Source organism: Cygnus atratus, chromosome 2, assembly GCF_013377495.2.
Source record: "Cygnus atratus isolate AKBS03 ecotype Queensland, Australia chromosome 2, CAtr_DNAZoo_HiC_assembly, whole genome shotgun sequence".
Classification (NCBI taxonomy): Eukaryota; Metazoa; Chordata; class Aves; order Anseriformes; family Anatidae; genus Cygnus; species Cygnus atratus.
The window spans coordinates 80038784-80061920 of record NC_066363.1 but is presented as its reverse complement, the minus strand read 5'-3'; the positions used below and the strand labels follow the sequence as shown (position 1 = coordinate 80061920).

General features: G+C 39.2%; 1 protein-coding gene across 1 annotated transcript in view; it reads right to left on the bottom strand.

The window, feature by feature from the left end:
• The window catches only part of PHLPP1 (PH domain and leucine rich repeat protein phosphatase 1), a 131575-nt gene that overhangs the window by 53554 nt on the left and 54884 nt on the right, over window positions 1-23137 (bottom strand). Inside the window, exons 2-3 of the mRNA XM_035552701.2 lie at window positions 7381-7577; window positions 4955-5080 (exon numbers count right to left, since the gene is read on the bottom strand). Of these exons, the coding sequence (XP_035408594.1) occupies window positions 4955-5080; window positions 7381-7577 (323 nt within the window). The remainder of the gene's footprint in view (window positions 1-4954; window positions 5081-7380; window positions 7578-23137) is intronic.

The window sequence follows — 23137 nt, the reverse complement described above, 5'->3', positions numbered from 1 at the left end:
TATAGAATTTCTTGTTTATATAAATATTGTCTACAGCACCAAGATTGTATGTAGTCAGAACTCAAATCATTTTTCCTCAGCAGAAATAAGATCGTATTACTGGAGTAACAGATCAATTTTGCCTGCATCACATAGCTCAGACTCACACTGAAAAATGTACTCTATCATGAAGCTGTTGTACTGAAAAAATACCTAGAATAATGAGCAAGGCAGCCTGTCAGAGCAGGACAACTTTAGAGGTAAAAATGCTAAAAAGTTCATTCTGTACTGCTATTTCAGATAAGTTTCTGCAAGTTCAAGAAAGATGGATACAACTGCTACAGGGGCTCCTTCACTACTTATTTGTATAGGATAAATTAAATTGAAATTTGTTTGTTTTCTGCCAGTTTCACAGTGCAAATGAATTTATGAACAGTGTGTTCTGCACTGACATGAAAAAAGTAAGACCAATATGGCAGCGTGCCCTTCTCCCTTGAATTTGCTATTCTTAGAACTTTTTAAACATCGTGTACACTGACATCATCATTTACTCTATCCTTTTTAACAGCAGGCTTTGATCATCTGGAACAGCACAGACATTTCCACTGCAGACTTGAAGACAAAGGTGACTGAAACAGAGAAGGGAAAACACAAAGGCACAGAGCAGAAAACTCAAATTTGAATCTTTATTAATCAAGGATCGCTTTGGACATTCATAATTTTTTAAACAGCCTTTTTTTGTGTGTAGGTACAAATCTACCCTGGCATCTAAGCCGCGCACAACAGCTTATTCTCCACTAAATATGCTGTCACTACAGCAGCTGCTGTACAATTCAGCCTGAGAAGAGCTCAGTAAAGGACCAGTAAAATGGCATGTGCCTGTACATCTTGATCTACCTGTATTTCATCTGGCCTTGCACAGGCAGCTTACGAGAAGCAGTCGTGCATTATTTAGTCCTTGTCTCTCATCACCTCTCCTCCTCTACTTGCCCCACTGAGCAGAGCACTACGGCAGGAAATAATTGTTGCAAGAAGCTGTCAACACACTTCCTGGTCTCCCAGAGAAGAGGTGGGGTTAGTTTTGCACAGTCAGATAACCCGTCTCAATGTGCACAGTGGTGCTCAGTGTTTCCAAGAAAAGAAAATTCTGTACCATGTCTCTACTTAAGCTATGCAATACTACATTTCCGAGATAGATGTTGATGTCCCCTTTTAATTGTATGCCTTGGAACATGGAGGACTGATAATCCTTTTTCCACTAGCTAAATAATCCACGTCATTAGTCATGTAGTAGTCAACTCTTACACAGCAATTTCACATATTGAAAAACGTTAAACTTAGTTTAGCTGTTTTAGTGTCAAACAGCAGGAGCACGTCACCACACCACAAATACAAGCCTTGTGACAGTAAGTTCCACCACTCAATTACACTTTATACAGGAAAGAGCTTTCTTCTACTACATTAAGGGCGTAGATTCTTTCTTTTGTTCGAGCACCCACCTTCAACAATTTTGGAAGTAGCAAATGAGGAAAGCCCTCATCATGTATTCTTCACTGTTAACTGCACATTCTTCTTTTGTCCTTCTGCAGTTTACATTCAAGTAGTAAACAGTGGCAGATCAGAATTACTCTGCAAGTAATTGTGCGAGTTCCAGCACCATCATGCCAACTTCACACAGAAGAAAAAGTTCTTTAAAGCCATGAAGACGTCCCTTTCTTCCCCTCCACTCCCCCCTGCGGTTGCATAAGCTTATTTTTCAACATTTGGCAACAGAATGAACACATTAGATCACAAAGGACCAAATTTGTTGTTGTTGTTTTCCTTTTGAGCTTCCTTAATTAGGACTCCAGTATTTGGAAGTTAAAAGGAAAGAAAATGCGCTGTGGTACAGAAAACTATCAATATTAACGAACAAGCCACATTTCCAGCTTTTAAAAATATTCTGTTTGAGGATAAATCAGCATATCTAAAAGTGACCTATTTGGAGTAAGTATGTCACCAAGTTCAATATTTAGGTCACTATTTGTGCAATAATTTTAGTCAGTCCTGAAAACAAGAGTTCTGTTCACCTCAAGACACATATGCATACAAGACAGCCTACCGAAAAACCTATTCATAAGCCCCATCCTAAAATATACTGGGGCAAACCATCAGATTTCTCTTGGCCAAGATATATTTGACTGTTAGAATGAATCAGACTATACACAAGTGATGTTCATTTTTAATTAAACTAAGCCCAAGTCTCTGCAAACATGAATTCAAATCTTTTCTAGCATACATTTATTTATTGTAGAAGTGATGCGTTAAGAATTGTCTCACTCTGGAACACTCCTAAAAAAATCAACACTGCCAATATTCTGTGGGGAGGAAGACTGCAGAGCAAGCATTCTTTGTAAAATCTTTTAAGATTAAGCTTGTTATTTAAAAGTTGAAATAACGTCATCTGGCTCTTTTGAGGTATATAAGATACACTTTTTTCATAGTTAAAAACTGAATTGAGAAGTTTTAATGAAACATTTTACCCATGATTGCCTTCTGTATTAAAATTCATATCAAAGCTTTAATTACACTTGTAAGTATCAGCAACCTCAGTTTTCAGCAGCATGTGTCAATCAGGAGCATGAAGGACTGCAGAAAAAGCTATCAATGAACATAACTAAGTTAACATAAGTGCCAGTTTCGAGAGAAACGCCATTAAATATCAACTATGTTTAAAATATGCTCGTAGACATGATTCATGGAAGTGCAAGCGTCGCATACAGAACCACAACTAAACAAGAACCTGTATCACATAACCCAGCCCATAGAAAGCAACTAGAAACTGAAAGCTGGGGAAAAACATTTCCATTCCTAAGTTTACTTCCCTTTAGACATACAACACTTTATGCAGTGTTTTCTTGGTTAGAAAGAACTTTTCAATTTCGCTGAACTCAAGTAGCTTCCACCTTCACAACACTCAAAGCAGACTACCTTATATAAATGTCTTCCCCCCCACCCCTCGCGTGAGAACTCTAGCTTGCCTGAACTACAGAACTGAAAATGAACCTTCCTTATTTGTACGTGAAAATCAGGAATGATTTACCCTACAATTAAAAATTCAGACAGGGACAGATAGCATCAGCCACAAGAAGTCTGAGTTACTTTGCAGCATTACTAGTTTCTCTGTTTCTATTCTTTAGAAACTGTTACAGCACAGTGCTTCCCACACAACTGCCTTGCATACAATCATGCTCATGTCTGTCTTTCAATCTAAGGATAGAAAACCCAAACATTAAAAAAGCAACTTGAAGTGGCAACATACAGTCTCAAAATCCACAAATCACAGTTTTTGGGGTTGGAGGAGGGGTGAGTTGGGGAAAATTAGGCTTCATTTTTTCTTTGAAGCATGTCTTACCAGCAAGTAGAGTAAGTTTCCTCAGTTCTGAGGGTCTGAAAAGACACTTTAAACTATGTATTTCCTTTCTACTCTTACATAAGAGAAATAGGAGGATCTCATGAGTGCATGGGGATATGTTCTCATGCTGGCTACCTTCCCAATGCTGTTAGTCATTTGGGTGAACCAGAGAGAAAGAGAGAAGCACAGCATGGCACAGAATAAGCTTATGCTGCCAGTAATTCAGAGGGACTTTCTGGCCATTTATCTCTACTTCTGAAGTTCATTGTTTTACACTGTTTTTCTCACTCATTAGATTTGCCTTTCATTTATCTAATGTCAAAGCCTCTGGAGATGAAAGGACACTACTCTCCCAGGCAGAGCCACAAAGCTGCAAGAACTCAAGAATCTGGCAGACCATACCTTAGTGTCTCATAAAACACGCACTGGTGATTTTTACCTTGAGCCTTAACAGGCCCGAGTAGGGATGCCAAAACAGAGTCTTTAAGAAGAATTTAAAACTTAGTAGAGAAAACACAAAGGACATTTTAAATGATGCATGTGTTGGGAGGTGCAGTAGTTATTGCTCAAAGAAAGTTTGACATAATAACCAAACCTCTTAAAAATAAAATAAAAAACATGCAACCCAGCTGTACCAGTGGCAGTAGGCTGGATAATGCATTATTGCAATCTAAAGAGACAGAACAGCTCTAGTGTGCCATAAATATCTTTGAGTAGTACTATATAAAAACAAGTTGCTTTAACATAGCAAAGAACATGAACAGCCCTGTCAAGTAAAAACTAATGGATAGTTTAGGCACCACTAGAAAACCAGAGTGCTGACAACACAACAAAAGAACTTGCGTGGTAAAAATCAAAAATCAGTGGGTCAAGATACACAAATTACTTAAGAGAGGATTTATCCAGAAGTGGCAGGGATTAAGAGATAAACCAGGTAATTGCAAAAACAGCCTTTCAACAACATACAGGAGAACTGAAAAGTCAAATGAAATAACGCAGGACCTAAATTCCAGTAAAAAAGTGCTCTAAACATGGTATGTATGAAGTTTACTAATTAATCCCTTCCTAAACTAAAATTTTTAATAGCTGACATGTCTGCATATAAAAAAATAATTATAAAACTAAAGAGTGATTCTGCAACATTTACCAAGCAAGGAAACAACCCCTTAATTCTAGCAACGTAGGCTTTGGGTTCTGTGTAGGGAGCTAATTAAAAAAGATTTTAGGTTTTATTAACACAGCCTTTTAAATTCTAATTTTGACAGTTATATTTGTCACTATTTCTGTTCTAATGATCTCATTCCATCCGTCCAGCTGGATCAAGATGACAAAAGGGAGAAAGTTTAACAAAGAACTTTGCTTACACAACCTCAGTACACAGAAGTTTCAGTATAAACACAAAAAAAATCACCTCGCTATTGTCTGCTATCAAGAACTCCCAAATTGAGCCTTTTTGTGCACTACTAACAGCAGCAGCAGCTCCTAATAATGTGAACCTGGAAGAGGGACTACCTTGCAGCAGAGGACAGAACTGGGGGTAACACTGCCAACATCCCATACAGGGATTAATATTCTTCTTACCTTTGATGCTTGTCGAAGCCATCGCAAGTATTCAGTGAAGTTATCAAAACAAATGTAGTAGGTCTGGCTTTGAGGTCCAGAGGAGCTAAATGCTAAACAGTGCTGGTGCTTTTTCACTTCTTCCACCTACAATAAAGGCACAAAAACCGTTAGCAAAAAAGAATCTAGAACCTCTCTACAGAACTCCTGAGGGAAAAGATAAAATGTGTTCAAGAGGAGCTCTTCAAGTAGAATTGTACTAACTCCCTCAAGTACTCAGCTAGGTCTTGACTGTCAAACATCCATGAAATCTACACAAGCAAGACATAAGAACAGAACAAGAACCTTTAAGCTTGCTCATCTCCATTTTCCAGAAAAAACTTCTAAAACAAAGAACACGTCTGACAAAAATTCCTAGCCACATGACTTAATCCATGTCATACAAACAAAAGGTATGCAAAAACTGGAGATGCTGCAGGCAGATAAATTTGGCAACAATTTTAGTTTGAACTGAAAGTTGATGGTGATATTGAAATAAAATACGTTGTTGCTATTTTCAGTATTTAAGGTTTCTTTGCGGGTTGTTTCCTTGTAACTTTATTTTTTTCCCCAGGTATTTACAACCTTCTTCTGGGTAGCTATCTTCAGTATGCAAGATACAAAGAATCCATCAAAGAACGAAAACACCAAGAACAACATTTTAAGAGAGACTGAGCACCATAAAAGGTTTCCTAGGGAAACGTATCTCAGGCTGTCTTTAATACAACCTAAAGGAGCACAATTTATATTCATTATTAAAAACAGGCTTAACAAAATGCTTCTCTTACACCCCAATTAATTCTTTGGCATTTCTCAACTTGCTAAAAACACCCCAGAATACATCATTCTGATACCATACACGCGCAGTCCCACACAACTTATGGTCTCAATGTCTCAGCACTGCATTCTGGAAAGCCTTTCAAACCAGGAAGTGCAGTGTATTTATGGGGTTGAGGAAGAATATTTTTTGAGTGATGATTTAAAAAAAACACTTAATCCTGTGCCAAGCTTCCTCCACCCAAGCTTTGTCAGCAGAAGCCCTCAGTACATTTTTTTTCTCAGCTTGTTTCTCCTTTTCTTTTAAAATTTGTTGTCAACTTTCAGCTTAACAGTCTTCATATTTTATGTTACATGAGGCGTTTCTGTGAAAAATAATTTAAATTCTATGTAAAGCAATTTAAAAAAGAGAATTCTTTTTAATTAAATACAATCTTGTTCCTCTTAAAGAGAAAGTTAACAGGGAACCTCTCAAGTGCGCTGCAGCCAGGAATACAATTCACTGTCAGAGTTCACACACTACTACTAAAAGAGAGGAAAGTGCCTCTACTTCAGCACGTCCAGGAAAGAGTCAAAGAATCATGGAATTGTATAGGAAAAAACTCCTAGAAATCACTGCTTTCCACACTACTAGTACAGAATGTTAATGCATCAACTCCAGTCTGCATATATTACCAAGCCTTTTCCCCTCCTAATAATTCTTAAGAATCAAACTTATCGGCATGCAAAGTAAAACAGCAGTATTTCAGGTGTAAATTCATCCTCAGACTAATGGTGCTCTTCCCATTACCTTGGCTAATCAAGCCAATAATAGTGTTCTGAAACACTATTTAAGCTGAAATAGTAATGGTGTAAATCTTAATGTCTTATTAAAGTTTCACAGACCAATGAGCAGTTGAGGTTGGAAGGGACTGCTGGAGGCTATTTGGTCCAAAATCTCTGCACAAGCAGGGCCACCTAGAGCCAGTTGCCCAGGACGATGTCCACATGGCTTTTGAGATGAAAATTTCACACAGTGGAAAAAAAATTCCTTGTGTTCTGACAGAATCTCTTACGTTTCAGACAGAATTCGTCAGAAAAAAAAATTTTCAGCTTTTTGCTATTAAAAACATTTCTTGCTGTTAGCTTACATTAGACCACTACTACTCTTACAATCCCCTTCCCCCCAGAACAAGAACAATCCACCAAGCAAACAAAAAAATCAAACCCGAACTGATATTCAAAATAAGACCATCCCCTTACTGTTTACTTTTGAGAACAGAGTAACATAGCATGGATAAAAACTGGATGAAGAGGCTTGGTACATTTCATACACAATACAGATGTGTGTATCCTTTGATTGTGTGCCATTATGCATATAAAATGCTAATTATGCATATAAAACACTGAACACAAAAGGAAACTGAATGTGTTTCCCCTCACTTTTCCTTAGTATTTCAATCCAAACATTGTAAATCATTAAGTATGAATCTGACTGCAATCAAAAGTCATTTATATACTCATTATCTCATTAACAGAAACAAGATTTGGGGAGGTTAGAAATCATCATAATTGAATGTGATCTCCTCCATATAAAGAGGCAGGGATTAAGCACACAAATACATAAAATAAAAGTAAAAATCAAATCTTACTTTTCCACCAATTAAAGGGAGGACATGCATCTTTCCAGTCTGGCTTTCTTTTACTGATGAGACAATTAGGCATGTTCCACAAAGGATAGCTTGACGTCTTGTCCATCTGTTGACTGGCAAATGTATTTTCCCTTTTCGAACATTGTACATTCCTGAGAGCTGAATCCGTTCGGAGCTGCCAGTGCTGTGGGGCTTTCCTGAAATGGAAACAAAAGCATCCACTTAATCACAGAAAATCGTTGCCTCTTTTACTCAGGCCATCCCGAGACTTTATCAACAAATTCTTAAGGTATAGGTCACACTGAGGCAAATGAAACAGGTTCAGAACCATGCAAGCAGGTAATGGAGTATCAACTTTAGTACGGGTATCTTTCATGGGTAGAAGTATATGACCAGTTGCTATCACAGAGCAGATGACTGCCTTGCAGTACGTGAAATAATCCACAATAGTCGCAGAAGTACCAATCAGTGGTACCAGTCTTCTATCCCAGACCTGGAAACATTCATCCTCAACAGTAAGAAACCATGGTTACTGCTGAGTTCAAAGCTCACCCTTCGGTAACTGCAAAAGGAGGAAGTACTGCATGCTCACTCACACCTTTGCACTTCCATTTCTCTTCCTGCCATCCTTAAGGTCCTGATTTGAATAGCTTCAGTAGCTGCCCAAAGAATACAGCAGTTCCTACTCCTTTTCCAGCCCACCCTGTTCGGTCCAAACCCCACAGCAGAGGCAGTACCCAATGTAAGCCACAACGTGAACAGATGAAATCTCTCAAAGACCCTGCTTCAGATTGAGTTGAGCTTCAGAAACAGCAAAGTACTCCTTCCTGTATTACAATGAATTCACTATAACTCAGATTATTAGCAAGACTAGCACTAGCAATTACACCAAATTTGTTAAATGATTTTTCGACTTTAAGTGGCTCAGTTTCTACTAATCTATTAATAATACTCTGCTCTATAGAAACTGTCATTAACAAGGGCAACACAAAGACAAGCACCTCTCTCATCTTCGTTCTGACAGGACCAAGCCCTGAACAACCGAGCCCAGAACCAACTCATCCAAATATACTAACAGAGACAAACAGCAATCATGTTCAAGTTAAACCAGTTGAGATTTCTGCAAGAACACCAGTGCTAGTGAGACTTTGAAAGGGAGTTCCCCTGGATGAAGAACCAAAGGCTATGATAACTTCAGGTAGCTTCCTGATCATGAGGCAAGATAAATCATTCATTTTCCTACACTAATCTTTAACAAATTCCTTCAGAAATCAATGAACTAGTAGCTGGTTGGGTCTCCAGAAAAGCAGGGAGTTGATCCTGTTTTCTAACCCCAATATTTCAGAACAATTTGTCTCAATGAGTCTGCTCTTGCCTCCAGATTACCCAAGTGCAGACAGAAGACACCTACCACGCAGCCTACCCACCGTAGTTCTGTCACTCTCACGCACCTCGCGCCAACTCTTGCCCTTATCTTTAAAAGCAGCCTTCCTGAATCTTCCTGCCAGTTTAATGAGCCAAGACTTGGCATAGTTAGCCTCAAGCCTTGCTCTGCTCTAATAAACACTAGCATTGAGGCTACCAATGCCTGCCAGTTTGGATCTGCAGGAACGTTACTGTTGCTTGAAGCTAAGAGACAACTTCAATGCTCACAGGGTATTGGCGTCTAGTGAAAAATAGGTGCCCCAAGAAAGCAGGAATTTCACTGCCAAACAAATTCATATCCAACAACAGAAGCTGCAGATAAACACTTCTCTCATGCCCAACAGAACAGAAGGAATAGAGAATACCCATTCCTTACAAAGCCACAGGACTGATAGGGAATACAAGTGAGTAGAATAGAACAACTCAGCCTTAATTAAGCACAGAAACCCTATCAAACTTTATATTTGAAATATGGAAAGTGTGGTTGCTGAAGTAACTGATTATTTATCTAGTCTGTGCAGAACAATGGACTTCATACCACAAAGCATTGATCAAATAATCAGACAAAAAACCCACACAATCTAATCTCTGTAATGGAGTAAAATGTGCCTGGTATGTATAAAAAGTATGGTTGCATATTAAACAGCTGTCAGGTGTACGGTTTCAACTGGAAAGTGATGTTGATGTTTTAAGTAAGGTTATCTCCCAGCGCCTGTTTCTGGCTACCTGCTCCCTAACTTGCTTGGAAAAGCACAACCCATTGCTGATGGAACTCTTTAGGATTGCGAAGCACTATTATCCCTCATAAAGCCAAGTTCATTTAGCAATGTGTATTTTATTACAGCCAAACGCAACCTTACCCACCTAGGAAGAAACAGTAATTCACACTTAATAGGGGCAGACCTATGTCCTGGAAAATACCAACCCTCAGAAGTTCTTTGGGATTATGGTGGATAACAAAGAGCGTGAGATCCCACTGCAGCGCTGCAGCCAAAAGCCTTGGCATGAAACATGAAAACATTTAGAAGCAATACAAAATTAACGTTACCCTGTCTAATGTACTGGCAAAATGATTACTGGAATACCATACCAGGTGCCCGCACTTCACAGAGGGTGCAGAAAAATTAGCAAATCTTCAGAAAAGCTAGATGAAAGTAGTCAGGAGCCTGAAAAACCTGCTTCCTTGGACCAGACTGAACAATTCACTTTCCTGGACTAGCTCCATGAAGTTAGGTACAGCTGGACCTGTAAAACTACCCAGTAATCTCTAAATGGCAGTTCTTCAAACTTCAGGTAAATTCACAGAGATCCTAAGTTGCAAGTCACAGTAAGAATTAGTATCATTAGTAAACTTGTACTAGAAAAACAAGAACAGAGCTGTCATTTTAAGTCTTCATGCTAGGTATGAACTGTACTTTCTCTCAAACCTCAGATTTGATGGAAAAATTACCAGGGTAAAAACATTCAGCTATTCCTACAAAGATTTTTTTAAACAACCCATTCAAATTATAAGGCTTTAAGACACTTTTTCCTAGGAAGTACTGCCCCTTGCTACATGAAAGCTAAAAGATTCCTGATGAGAACATACAACACTAAAATATTGAGACTACTTTATAAAAGCAAAAGGTTTCTCTTCCTATTCTTCTCTATACCACTAAAAAACTTAAAAATCTACATTTAATGTTGGATCACATTGTTGCCTAAGACACAATCTGCTCACATATCATTCAGTTTTCTTCCTGCTAAAGGGTTGTAATTGTTGAGATTTTATAGTATCAAAATGTTTTATCATGCAAAAAAAACGTACAAAAACTGACGACTTATTTCAGTTGTAAGTAAAGGTCCCTAAACCCACTAAAGTTTTGCATGTTTTTCAGTGCAAAGACTGTTTGAGAAGAAGCAACCTTGTCTACTGAAAGCTTACCTAAACAGAATGCAGTGTTAAAGAGCTCAGAAATTTGGTGACAGAAGACCATAAAGGCAAGCAAAGCTGAAACACCACTAAGGTAGGAAGCTACTGCCACAACAGGAGAGAGATGTGACTTGAGAAGTGTGCAAAGTGATCCTAATACTCACTGCTCCTCACTTCACTAAGGAGAGCAACAGGTGGCAGAGTCTCTTGCTGCCCCACAGCATGGCTCCTACAAGAGAGTGCATCACTGCCACCGATGGAGCAGGAAGAAAAAGAAGAGTAAACGTCCCCTACATATTTTACAACTCGAAAAATAATCAAAGGAAAAGGCATCAGCAATTGGTACAAATGACCTTTTCCTTGAACATTTACAAGGGATGGGACCATCAGAACTTCATCTGAATGTCTTCAGGCGAAGGATCGAAGAGCACAAGTTACGCCATAACCAGACTGCCACCACCAAAAATCAATTACTGAAGTAACCTACCAGTGCTGATGAAAATCCTGTTTCCAGTAAAAGGATCAGCAGTTCTGAAATTACCTTCCTCAATCTGTCTCACAGACCTCCCACTTGAGATTCAGAAGATAGTGAGATTCATATTCAGATTTTTCTTCAGTTTTAACTATACCCAGAGGGGGCAGATAAGTTTTCAGTGGGGCCTGTGATATTGCATTGAAGCTGACAGTTGTGCAGATAAAAAAGGTAATGATGATCCTTTGTGACTTGAAACACAAATTCAAATCCTGCCAAAAACTTGAAGATAATTATTGTTGCCTCGATCAGAGTAGAGGCAAATATGCCAGAACATCTAGAAGACTTGCATACCAGAAAATGTTTTTCAAATGCTAAGCCCAACCAGAACAGTTCAAGTGTTTTAGCAAGAAACCATAAAAAGATTATTTTTCATTCTTGTCAGGACTCCAAGACTACAGCAACTCCTAAGCACACCCACAACAGGACTTTTGTTCTGCACAAGGCATTAGAGGAGATGCCTCAAGGAATTATGAACAGACCACTCATTTGGCTATCTTGACATTCATGGTTGAATTCCTCTCGGTTTTAGTTTGTCCAAAGTCCTGGAGGGAAGCTAGTGGTATTTAGAACAAGGACAGAGAAAAGCAAGGAATTTTACTGAAATGGCAGGACTGCTGTCTAGAACCATGAGCCATTCACAGGAAGCATGTATGGGACACCAGCTGCCCTCCTGTGATCTTAAAACACAAAGTCCTTGCCACGAGCAGCATGAGGAAGCTACGGGTGCATAACGTACTGGACTCCTGCCTAGTGCAAAGACTTCAAACCTTACTAAATACCCACACCCACTTGCTTTGGATGCTGGAGTAAAGCTCTTCATCCTAGCAATGGAAGGCATATGGAATACATTACCATCAGAAGTTATAAAATACCAGCTCATTATGGGACATAAAAGTATCTGGAAGAGAAAGCTCTCTTGAAGCTATATGGCTGATTAAGTTGCGAGTACTTATTATTCCACCCTGTTTGAAAAGTATAGCCAATAAAGTCTGCCTCTAAAGAACTATTTAAGACATTACCAAAATAAGAGTGGGGAAAAGTGTTGACATAAGGAACGCGTTCACTTCTGTGCAGCGGGTTTCATTTTAATTGCTAATACTGGCCTGACAGAACAACAGCTAACAACTCTGAGGCCCGTGCGGCGCAGACAGCCGCCTAACTGGACAGACCGCCCTCAGGTACGAACAGCAGCCACTGGTTGTTCAATTGGAACGATGTCCGAGCCCAAGGCATTTCACAAGTGACCAAAGGACTTGGTCTGAGCACCTAATCTGGGGATGTCCTTTTTCAGCTACAGACAGGCCAGCGACAGAGGTCATCATTCTCATCTGCACACTGCCAGGCCCTTGGCCTGAGGCCAGTGTCGCATCAACCCTACTACATCAACTGTTCGCCATAAGCTGTCCCCAAGCCCTTTCAAGCAAACCCAAGTGCTTTAATTTCTTGTTTCCCTTTGACTGAAAGGCCACAGGGACAGCTCAGGGCGAGCAGCTCAGCATGGAGAACAGAGGAACGGCATGCGGGGGCCAGGCCCGCAACATGGTTGCTGCTGCTGGAGAGGATATGTAATTAAGCCCACCTACGGTTTTCACCAAGCAATTTCAGAAATAAGATACTTCCCACACTGACACTTTATGAACATCAGGACTTGTACACACTGGAGATGAGGAAAAAACTGAAGACCAGCAGTCAGATTGAAGAGAAAAGCTGGCTTGTTTCCTGGCAAAGCTGTCAAAAATCATCAGAGCAGTCGGATGCCTTGGTCCCTAGCGGCAGCAGCACCTCAGGCATGCCTCTGATGGGAAATGGGGGAGACCTTGCCCCAGCCCTGCCCACAGGCCCCAGCACACAACATTGTGGTCAGGTAGCCAAGGCACTCATCTTGATGAGCCGTAAGCAGAGACTGACCCCTCATTAACACATTGAAAGACCTCAGGTGTCTTCATCCACCTTTGGGAGACCTGAACAGGAAGAGTTGGTGCTGAGCCCTTACTACCAGATCCTGCTGCAGAGTTCTGCTTTTGCCCAAAACCTTTCACTAAGAACAGAGAATGCTATAGCTTGCAATGGTTTTGAAGCTTTCCGGTCATTTAAGGCTCCTTCCCCTTGCTCTGAAGTCAAAATAAGCACAGCACAGATGACTTCAGGCAAGGCCCCAGTGCAACAAGATGTGTAAAAATAAAGCAGCAAGTTGGATTGAAAAAAGGAAGAGAGCAAAGGAAGCACAAAAACATGAGTAAAAAATCCTGAAACTACTGCACTACTCTCATTTTCATTTCAACCTTATGAAGAAAGCCTACTTATATGTGCTTGTTAGAAGTGTTTTTCCTTGCTGAAGGTACCACACAATTTAAGAACAAAGGTACAAAATTAGCAAGTTTCACATCTAACTAAGACCAAGGATTCATCTAGTAGTCTCTACCAGCAGTCAGAAGATGTTTTTGAAAAGATAACAGACCAAGAATATATAAAGCAAAATTTTACATAACAAACCATTTGGAAAAGGAGGACTTCAATTTTTGCACTCAAATCTGCTTAGACTCTTATGAATTCCTAAAAGAGTTAACACGCAGCTGTTGACTGATTCTGTATTGCTCTTTGGAACAGAGACTCGGACACCATCATGCTGTTTTTATGGGCACATAACTATTAGCATAGATGCCATTCATTATACTAATTTTGCTGCTCTCTGTATTAATAGGGGGCTGGGGGAAGCTCTGAAGTGGTTATGTTTCTTTTAGAAATTAGCAGTTCAAGTTCTCACACTTAAAGACACAACAGTTGAATTTTATTGAACTGCCTTAACTCAGCTTTTTCTTCAAAGAAATATCCACTATGAGACAAAACAGAGTAGAAGAAAGACAAGCCTCCAGTTTTTGTGAAGCATATTCCCACTTTACAGGAAGATCATCCTTAAGGAGAGGCATCATCTCTATGACATGATGCAATAAAAGAGTTACTAGTTTTATAGCAATAATCTTGCCTTCCATTTAAATTAAACACTCTCTGGAGGAAAGGTTTGAATGAATTTCATAATGCAGAAAATATCCCTCTTTTTTCCCCACTGAGAGTTCAATTTTTGTTCATTCGATCATTCCCTGCATCTTGTTCTCACAAGACTCACCACCTCCACACAGGAGGCCTGAAAACATGGCATCAACAGCTGAAAAGATACTGCAGGCAAAATTTAACAGCATTTCTATCAGGTGTTGCATATTTATCAGTGGAAAATGGTTGCAATAGTGTCAAAAGCTAAATATCAAACTGCATAAGCCAAAATCTTTTGAAGAAAAAGAACAGTGAATCAGCAGAACTCATTTAAGATTCATTGTTAACCTAGCACAATTTCTGTGCTGGGACAACTTAATGAAAGCAACAGGCTATAAAGTAGGACGTGCAATGGTGAATAGGATGCTGCTTGCAATTAAAAGCAAGCAATCATGGTGGAAGTTCATCTGGATTACTGTTTAGAGGCAGCAGACCCCAAGTATTGGACTCCAACTGTTAGTTACCGTAACAAGTGAACTGCAGATCTAGCTGCTCCAATGTATTTTGAGAACTCATATCAGTTAAGTATAGCATGTGTAAGCAAAACCCAAAAAACACACCCCAAAACATATTTATAACTCACATGTCCTTAATCTCTTCCTCCCATCTTTTCCTACAGAGCACTCCCCTCTGGTTGAAAAAACAGGTCCTTCACATTCAAACTCTCAGCTCAAAGCACTTGCACTCCTCACTTGGAAATTTAAGCAAGTTACATGAAGGCAGGCAGAGCTGTTTGAGAAAAAGAAGTGCTCTTGATATCCTCACTTTCACTTGCATCAGAAACACAATGGTGTGCAAGTTGAATTCTACTGTTATAACCAAATATTTGTTTGAAGAAAGCTCATAAAGGGGAGGAGAGTCTCCTAGCCTTCAGCAGTAAAACTCAGTATCAACTCCTTTCAGAAACAACCATAATCCCACCTCTGCAGGGAAAAATAATCGTAGTATCATAAGGAAAAGGAATCATCAAGAGAAAAAATAAGTCATCTCCTTTCTCTTGTTCTTTAACAGGGTTATAAAAAGCTACAGTATTGGTCTAGAAGCTTCCTGGAAGTACCATCTAAAACAATTTTCTCACCTTGAACTTCAGATTCACTTAAGGAAGATGCTGAAGAAGTTCCTTAGTGAGATCTACCAAATTTTCTTGCTTAAAAGTAAATTTTAAACAGAGTAAGTCTAACATTGAGAAGACTTATGCCATTATCTGATCACATCTCAAATATATTTCATAAGAATATTTTAGCAGCATTTCATGCTATCTCTTACTAAGATGGAAATTCAACTTTGCACCATTTTACAATCATATGCACTAAAATTAATGAAGTGAAAATTGAACAGATAGGGTCAGAAAGTTATGCTTTACAAATATGCCAGTAGTACTACAACTTGCAAAAGAGCACATACACCTTCAGCAGGATAGGACCCAATGATTGCTCAACTGATCTTTCCCCTTTCTCCCCCAGCTCAGTCATCATAAAGCACAGCTGAACAGAAAACTGGAAATGCACATTTATTTTTGTGAAGTCATGCAAAATTGACTTCTACTTATCACACTCCCAACACACAATAAAGCCACAAGCACAGTAAAATCCCTGGCATCCCAAAGGATACTTATCCTGTCTAATGCAATCACTGTATTGGCAAAAGCTCTGAGCTAACCAACCGTTTTAGACAAAGCTGGAGTCTTGGTGGAATTCAAAAACAGAATTGCTCAGATGACTCCACTAAAGTTAACAGCAGCTTTCAGGTTTTATCAGCATTAGATGCTCAACATGAAGTGCAGCAATGTAAGCTCAAAATAACTACTTGAACACACACTCCTCTGAGAAGGAACAATGACAGCCCCTGGCAGAAGTTCATCTGTATGCCTTAATACTATGACAGAAAGATGGAAACCTGTGCTCTTTACCAGCAAAACTCCCCATGATCCTGTAGCTACCTGCCTGGTCCTGAGGCTGGAAGATGACAATAGTTAAATGTTTAAAAAACAAAAGCTACGGAGGAACAAATACTTTGTGCACACTAGATCAAGGAATGTTTCATATGAACTTCACGTATAACACAAATGCTCTTTGTCAATGTATTCTAGACTAAAATGCCATCCACCTCAAAATCATTAAACTATTTTTGTGCAGTAAATGTATTCAGGTTGTAAATAGTGATTTTTCTCCTTGCTCTTTCATCAGAAGACACCAAATCTGGTATTGTACAACATATCTAAAAGTATATGGTAATCTACTTTCCCATAAAGGTAAAGCATTTTAAGTATGACATTTCCTACAATAGACTACTGTACTAGCGTTATTGTGTAGATCAAAATCTAAATGTAAGTTTTATTATAGGACCCAGCTGATAAGCAGCTCATGTCAAAACAATTCTGTACAGTATTACAAAGCTATTACTCGCATGGCTCAATTAGGTCTAGTATAAAAATCAAAATTTTGATATGCAACAATACTTAAAGATGTTATACGCTGTTTGGTAAACCCCCTTCAAAATTTAGGGCTGTAAAAAGAAGGTCAGAAGGCTGGATTTAAAATTGTTAACATCTACAAGCATTACCTAATCAAAAGAAGAAACTAGTAGATTAAAAAAGTGACTACTTCAAGATACAGAAAGACAAAAAAAATACAAAACCCAGTAAAAACAGCATGAACACGTTAGTCAGAGAGTATCTGTGAGTCTTAAAAACTAAGCATTTCAAGTTCAGCTTCATCAACACAAGATTTCCATGCTATGACTAGAAGGAATTCTGGCTGGGCAATGACCCTATTGACCGATCTTGTTCTAACCTATACTGTTATATCCTATAAGCCAGTCTGCTCAACTGCTATATAAACTTAGTTGGCACGTTTTGTACGTATACCTTGGCTTCTTCCCACATAACAGTAGCCAACATTTGTGCATGCACACATTTTTGTAACATGTTTTTACAAACATTTTATTTATTTATTTTTAAAAACAGCACATTTAAGAGCCTTTTTGGTTGGCAGCTTTCATTTCGGTAAATGGGATGGAGCAAACCTTCAGCCAAAAGCAAGACCTGCAGCAGGGCAGGACTGTGGCTGGCCACACGTTTCCCCCTTCTCTCCTATGACTCCACAGCTAGAGATCGCTCCTACTAGCAGCTGTACCAGCCCCTCATTTCCACTTAACCACAACAGCAGCTTTAAAGAGTCGTGCAGAAGTCTAGATGATGGAAATGCAGGGAAAGGATCAAGATACCCTCAGAAAGCTTCACTACCTTGGTTTCTGCCTGCTCAGAGCTGACAAGGTGTTTTTCTTGATGAAGAACGCACCTGTTGATTCTCTCCCAATCAATTTGTCAAATCAAGTGTTTGTTTTTATTTTACATGACAAAGATGGGATTATGTCAACATACATTAAATTTCTATGTAAATGCATGGAAATATGGACCAATAAAAAGCACCTTAAATAAAAGCCCTGTACTTCAGAGCACATTTCTGAGAAAGAGAGAAAGGAGAGCTGATTTTCTAAAGCACTAGAACAAGGAAACAGTGGGGAGTGGAAGATATGTATCATGAAGAAACATGAAAGGGAACATTTTTTTCAATGCCTTTCTACCCTTGAAAACAGAGGCAGAAAGATTTATCACATGCCCACAGATATCAGGTTTGACACTTTCTTCTCTTTTCTACCACAGAGACTAGAAGTAACTGGATAGCATATGGGAATTGTCTAGGAGTGCATGTCATACGTTTTTATTACAAAAGGCAGGAAAAAAAACAGAAGAGATCAGCTTTTTCCATTCCTTCTTTAAATTAAAATCAACTATCACACATCTGAGTCATCCCAAACCCATCACTCTTCTGTCCACAGCACTCCAAGGGTCTGTGAAAGGACAATCACAAGTGCTACCTAATAAGGCTGACTACACAGGGATTGTTTCATGTTACACTCCTGTTAAAAAAAAAAAGTTGAAAATTTCCACGCTCACAGCAAGAGAAGAAAAAGCCTGTGCATGGGTCCAGTTTTACAATTCTGATTTAGAGCTCCTAAAGCCACTTTTAAGTCAGGAAGTTACCTAAGATAAATCACAACTAGTTCAAAATTCAGCTTTGACAGGAAAGCGAGTGTGCTAAAAACAACCCCAGGAACTTAAAGGAAGTCAGAGCATGACTTTAACTCTGGCTCACGATAATTTTAGACAGCAACCCCTAAGTGCTCCCCACAAGTACTTTGCACAACACTTGCAGGATCAATTTGAAGGTGGGGCTACTTGTCTAAGCTTCATCCTCTTGGTGAAAACACCATCACCCAGGAGTCTGAAGTGTCCATTGACATACCTGAGAAACCCATTCTGAATGTTGAGCACCTTCTTCACTGGCATTTGAACCCAAGACATTTCAACACCAAGAGAGAAGAGCAGACCAGCTGGACAATGTTTAGTGTGATACAGAGCACAAGCCTGTCTGTTTATGGATATTGATTGCGGTCTGACCGTAATATTTCATTTTTCTGTCACAGAAATGAATGCTTTTTGTACCATTGGAAAAAACACTGTGGCTGAAAAGACACTGTACTTAAATTGTTTATCCAAAAAGCAGAGCAACTTGAACTTTTCCAACCCCCATCCACGTCTAATACTGGCATCTAACCACCACCCACTCCCCACTTCCCAAAAAATCCCCCCCAAAAAAAGTACAGCATTTTAAGTTCAACATATTTTAATCTTATTAAATCTGTATTGAAGCCTCCACCCTGTAATCAAGGAAAAAACCTAATATATGCAAGATCTTATTTAAGCAGGCTCTCTATTTTGATCCACCCACTCTGACAGCCCGATTGTCTTCTTAGTGTTTGGGTTCTTACAAAGTAACAGATCATATCACATTTATTTTTCTGAAAGTTGTATTTCATAAGTTATTTCAATGTTGGGGAATGCAAATGGCCCGGATTTTTCAGACATATCCTTAACAGCAGAAATCCCCTCCTGTGCTAGCTCTGCAACCCATTTATTAAACTCAGAGAGAAGGAAGTGGCCATGGATCAGAATCCTCTTCTGTGCCTTGCCTTCCCACAGCTCTGCTGTATTACTGGATACAGCGATACAATATAAAGGCATCCTGTAAAGATCACTGCTAGAGCTGATCCCTCTAAAACATATATGAAGCTCACTGTCAGGAAAAAAACACACAGGAAAAGTTCACGAGGCCATCTCATTCACAGACATACAGGATTAAGTTTTAAAAGCATTTGGATATATTTTGAAAATAATCCAAAATACTATCTTTGATTTCTCTGCCTAGTCACACCCCTTTAAGGCAGAACTGAGACTCCTGAAGATTTTTTTTGACAGTCTATTTATGTTCTAAATATTTTCATCTCCACCCTAGCAAAAAAAAAAAAAGAAAGGAAGAGGTCAAGGATATATTATGATTGCAAGCTGTTTTTTTTTAATTTCATTTTCTTTTTTTTTTTTTTAATCCTATGGATTGTCAGTGCTTACTTTCATTTAAAATACTAGAGAAACAAAAATCTGTTCAGTGAAATTTATTATTGGGGCAAAACAATCATTAAAATTGATTGCAACTGAACTATTTACTTTGCACAAGGGAATTGGTACAAAATGCCAAGCATGTTGCCAATCTCCAAATTGATGCTAATCTATTTTACTTCAGATCAGTAATAACATCTTGCTAATTTATTTTTTTTTTTAATGTAAGGTGTTGCCAGCTGAACTGAGTTAATAGATGATCTAATTGATTTTCAGGCACCTGAAGTAGCAAAAGATTTCCTGGAGCTGTTCACATTTGGCTATGGAAAGGAGACTTGAGCTGAAACACCACAAAATTGTTCAATTGAATGCTTTTACTAGAAATACTGAAAGGATAAAAAAGCAATCAGATTTGTTTTTCCTGCATTTCAGCACTACTCTGGATATGCACAAATGTAAAAATGAAGGATACGTGCTTGAAAGCACCTTCCCCTAAATCTTAAGCAAAAACAAGCAAGAGAAAAACAGTTCAGATCATTCACGCTGGCTAGCACGCTACATGTGAAGGCATACACGGAATGAGATAGCACACCAAGAAAGGACACTGCAAGAAGAGGAACCAGACAAACTTCTTTTACCAGCAGCAGCTGAACTTCAGCCTGCTCCTCCACTCTTACCAGAAGGCTGATGCAGCTCGCAGCACTCTGTGGGACACACGGAACCCAGTAGGTCCCCAGAGCAGCTCCATTACTCTGCCCGTGCAAGAATCTCAAGGCTCAATCAGCATTGGCAAACACATCTTGTGGCACTGGGAGCAGGCCAAGTTTGCTCAGTCCCCCCCGAGCTCCCTGACAGTGCCAGTTCCCCAAAGAAAATGGGGAACAGCTGCTCAGGCAGCTACTGCCGCCCAAATAACCAAATCTGTTCTCTGTTATAACTGGGCTGGGAACTGCTGCTGTCATCTTCATGTGCACTTGTGTGCGCCTGTATGGGGAGAAGGATCAGGCCCCAAAAGCACGCTTTCTCTGTTTCAAGGGGGGGGGTTGGCACTGCTGCCACCAGCTGAAGCATCTTTTATGAGATGCTGGGGAGCCACATGCTCGACGACACAAGAAAAAGGCAACTATGCACACAGATTCTTGCTTTCAACTTCAAGGGACCCTAGCATTGATATTTTGGCTTTGCCGTCAAATCCAGATGACGAGAGGAAGACTTACAAACATCCATACACCACTGGAAGGTCTGCAAAGATTTAGCAGGAAATACAGCAGGAGGGAGAGAGACCCCTTCATGGCAGAAAAGCGAAACACTTCCCGATTGCCCCAGTTTGTCTTGCTCAAATTCTGACTCACAAATCTGAGTTTTTGTACTGGCCTCCTGCTGGTTTTTGAAGCAAAGTAAGCCAATGACCTGGAATGTAATTAAGGGAAAGGAACTGTGTAGTTTACCTCATCCAATTTGCATTTTGCATACTAAATCATAGCATAAAAAGCTGTTTAGACATACTTTGTCTTGCTGCTCCACTGAACTATTTGTCATAAGAACTGCTAAGATGGTGGGAAAATCCATGAGGTGACTTTAAAAACCTTTTGGTTCACATTTACTTTAATTATTTTTCTTTTTCCTATAAAAGCACACGCTTGTCTTGACTGTTTACAAATAGAGAGGCTTTGAGCAAGCACTGTAACTGAACTCAACCATTTATACAACTCAGCATTTGAACAAAAATCATTCGCACAAGTTTCTTAGCCTCTGTTCTTAGGGAGAATGAAATCTTTTTCCTATGATTATGGTTAGTTAATACTTTTATTTTCCTCCCATAAACACTTACTATTCCTCTGTCTCAGGTTTTGTTAGTTTCAGGGACGAATTCACTATTGTCTCCAGAAGCTGACCACGGCAGTCATTCATGTTTTTTACAAGGATGAAATGAACCAACCCAAGTCCTGTAAAGTGAAGCTTATAAAAAAACAAGATCACCATTAATTAACATGGCAGAGATTGTTTTCCTGAAGCTACTGCAAAATTATGAAAAAATGATGCAAAACACATTATGAATATTAGGCCACTGCTCAGTCAGGAACCTAGAGTGCTGTAATTGTCATCACAAGACAAAAAGGAAGCAGAAATATTTAGCAAAGCTTTGAGGAAAAAAAAGTGCTAACATCCGTAAGACACCTCTGAAAAGTGCACTGCAAACCAACCAGAACTTGCTAAGATGATAAAACCAACCACTTCTCAAAAAAAAAAGAAGTGGGCATTGTCTGAACATTTGACCTAGACTTGGAGATTTCAGCTCCAGGGAGGTGATGAGTTAGAAGCTGTCATGAGGTTTTGTCTTACTGAATCATGAGGCAGTTAGAGTCCAAGGACCTCACAGAGTTTCAAAATCATTTGACCATCTTTGGAAAACAAACTCATCGATCCACCAGCGCCTGATCATTAGAGCAAACAACTAGCTTTTACTGGATTAACTTCTTTGCTTCTTAATCAAGCCACTTTATTCTTCTTCCAAGTCTAAACTGAAAGAGATATTGGTCTTGCCAACTCAATTTGAAACAGCCAAATCTACATAACTTAGTCATTTTAAAATAAGAACGCAGACCACTTCTACTCAAAAAAAATCCCTATACTTTTTTTTTAATCCTAGAAGCAGTTACTTCGTAACAAGCACGAAGGTACTCCTTTCCCAAGGCTTCTGAAGCTAATACAAAAAAAGACATTCTGAATCCATAGGCGGTATCAAGTTTTCACCACAGAGGATTCAATGCGTGGAAAATAAATTCTCATGTTCCCTTACGAAAGTCTGCTTGTGGAGAACATGGAAATGATCTGAATGCACTGTGCTAGGCCTCAGGATACTGGATTGAAACGCAAACTTCTAACCCCAGATTTTCTTGCCTTCTAGATTTTATGCTTTATTCATCATTTCACGAAAAAAGAAATCCACATTCAAAATTACTTTTAAAACTTTCTACTCAAGCTGCAAGTAGAGCAGCTGTGTTCATCCAACTCTCATTAGGGGTAAACCTGTTTGGGAGCAAAGTAAATACAGTTCAACTCACAGTCATACTTTCTTCAAAATCTATTTGCAAATTCAGTATTCCTAACTAGGAACTGTCACAGTGATAACCTCAGTACAGTAGCTCAGGATTACTCTTACGTTTCTTGGAAATAGTTGCAACAGATAGTTTCCCCATGACTAAATATAACCTTCCCAGAGATGGATCAGAGAGTCATAACTCTTTCATAAAGGAAGTCTGCTGAAAGCTAAAAATGTTATGAGCAGCAGTTTTAGGGACAGATTTGGCCAAAAGATTGCAATAGTGAAAAAAAGTGAATTCTGAAAGTCTGTCCTTTCAAAGTACAGGACTCCTTA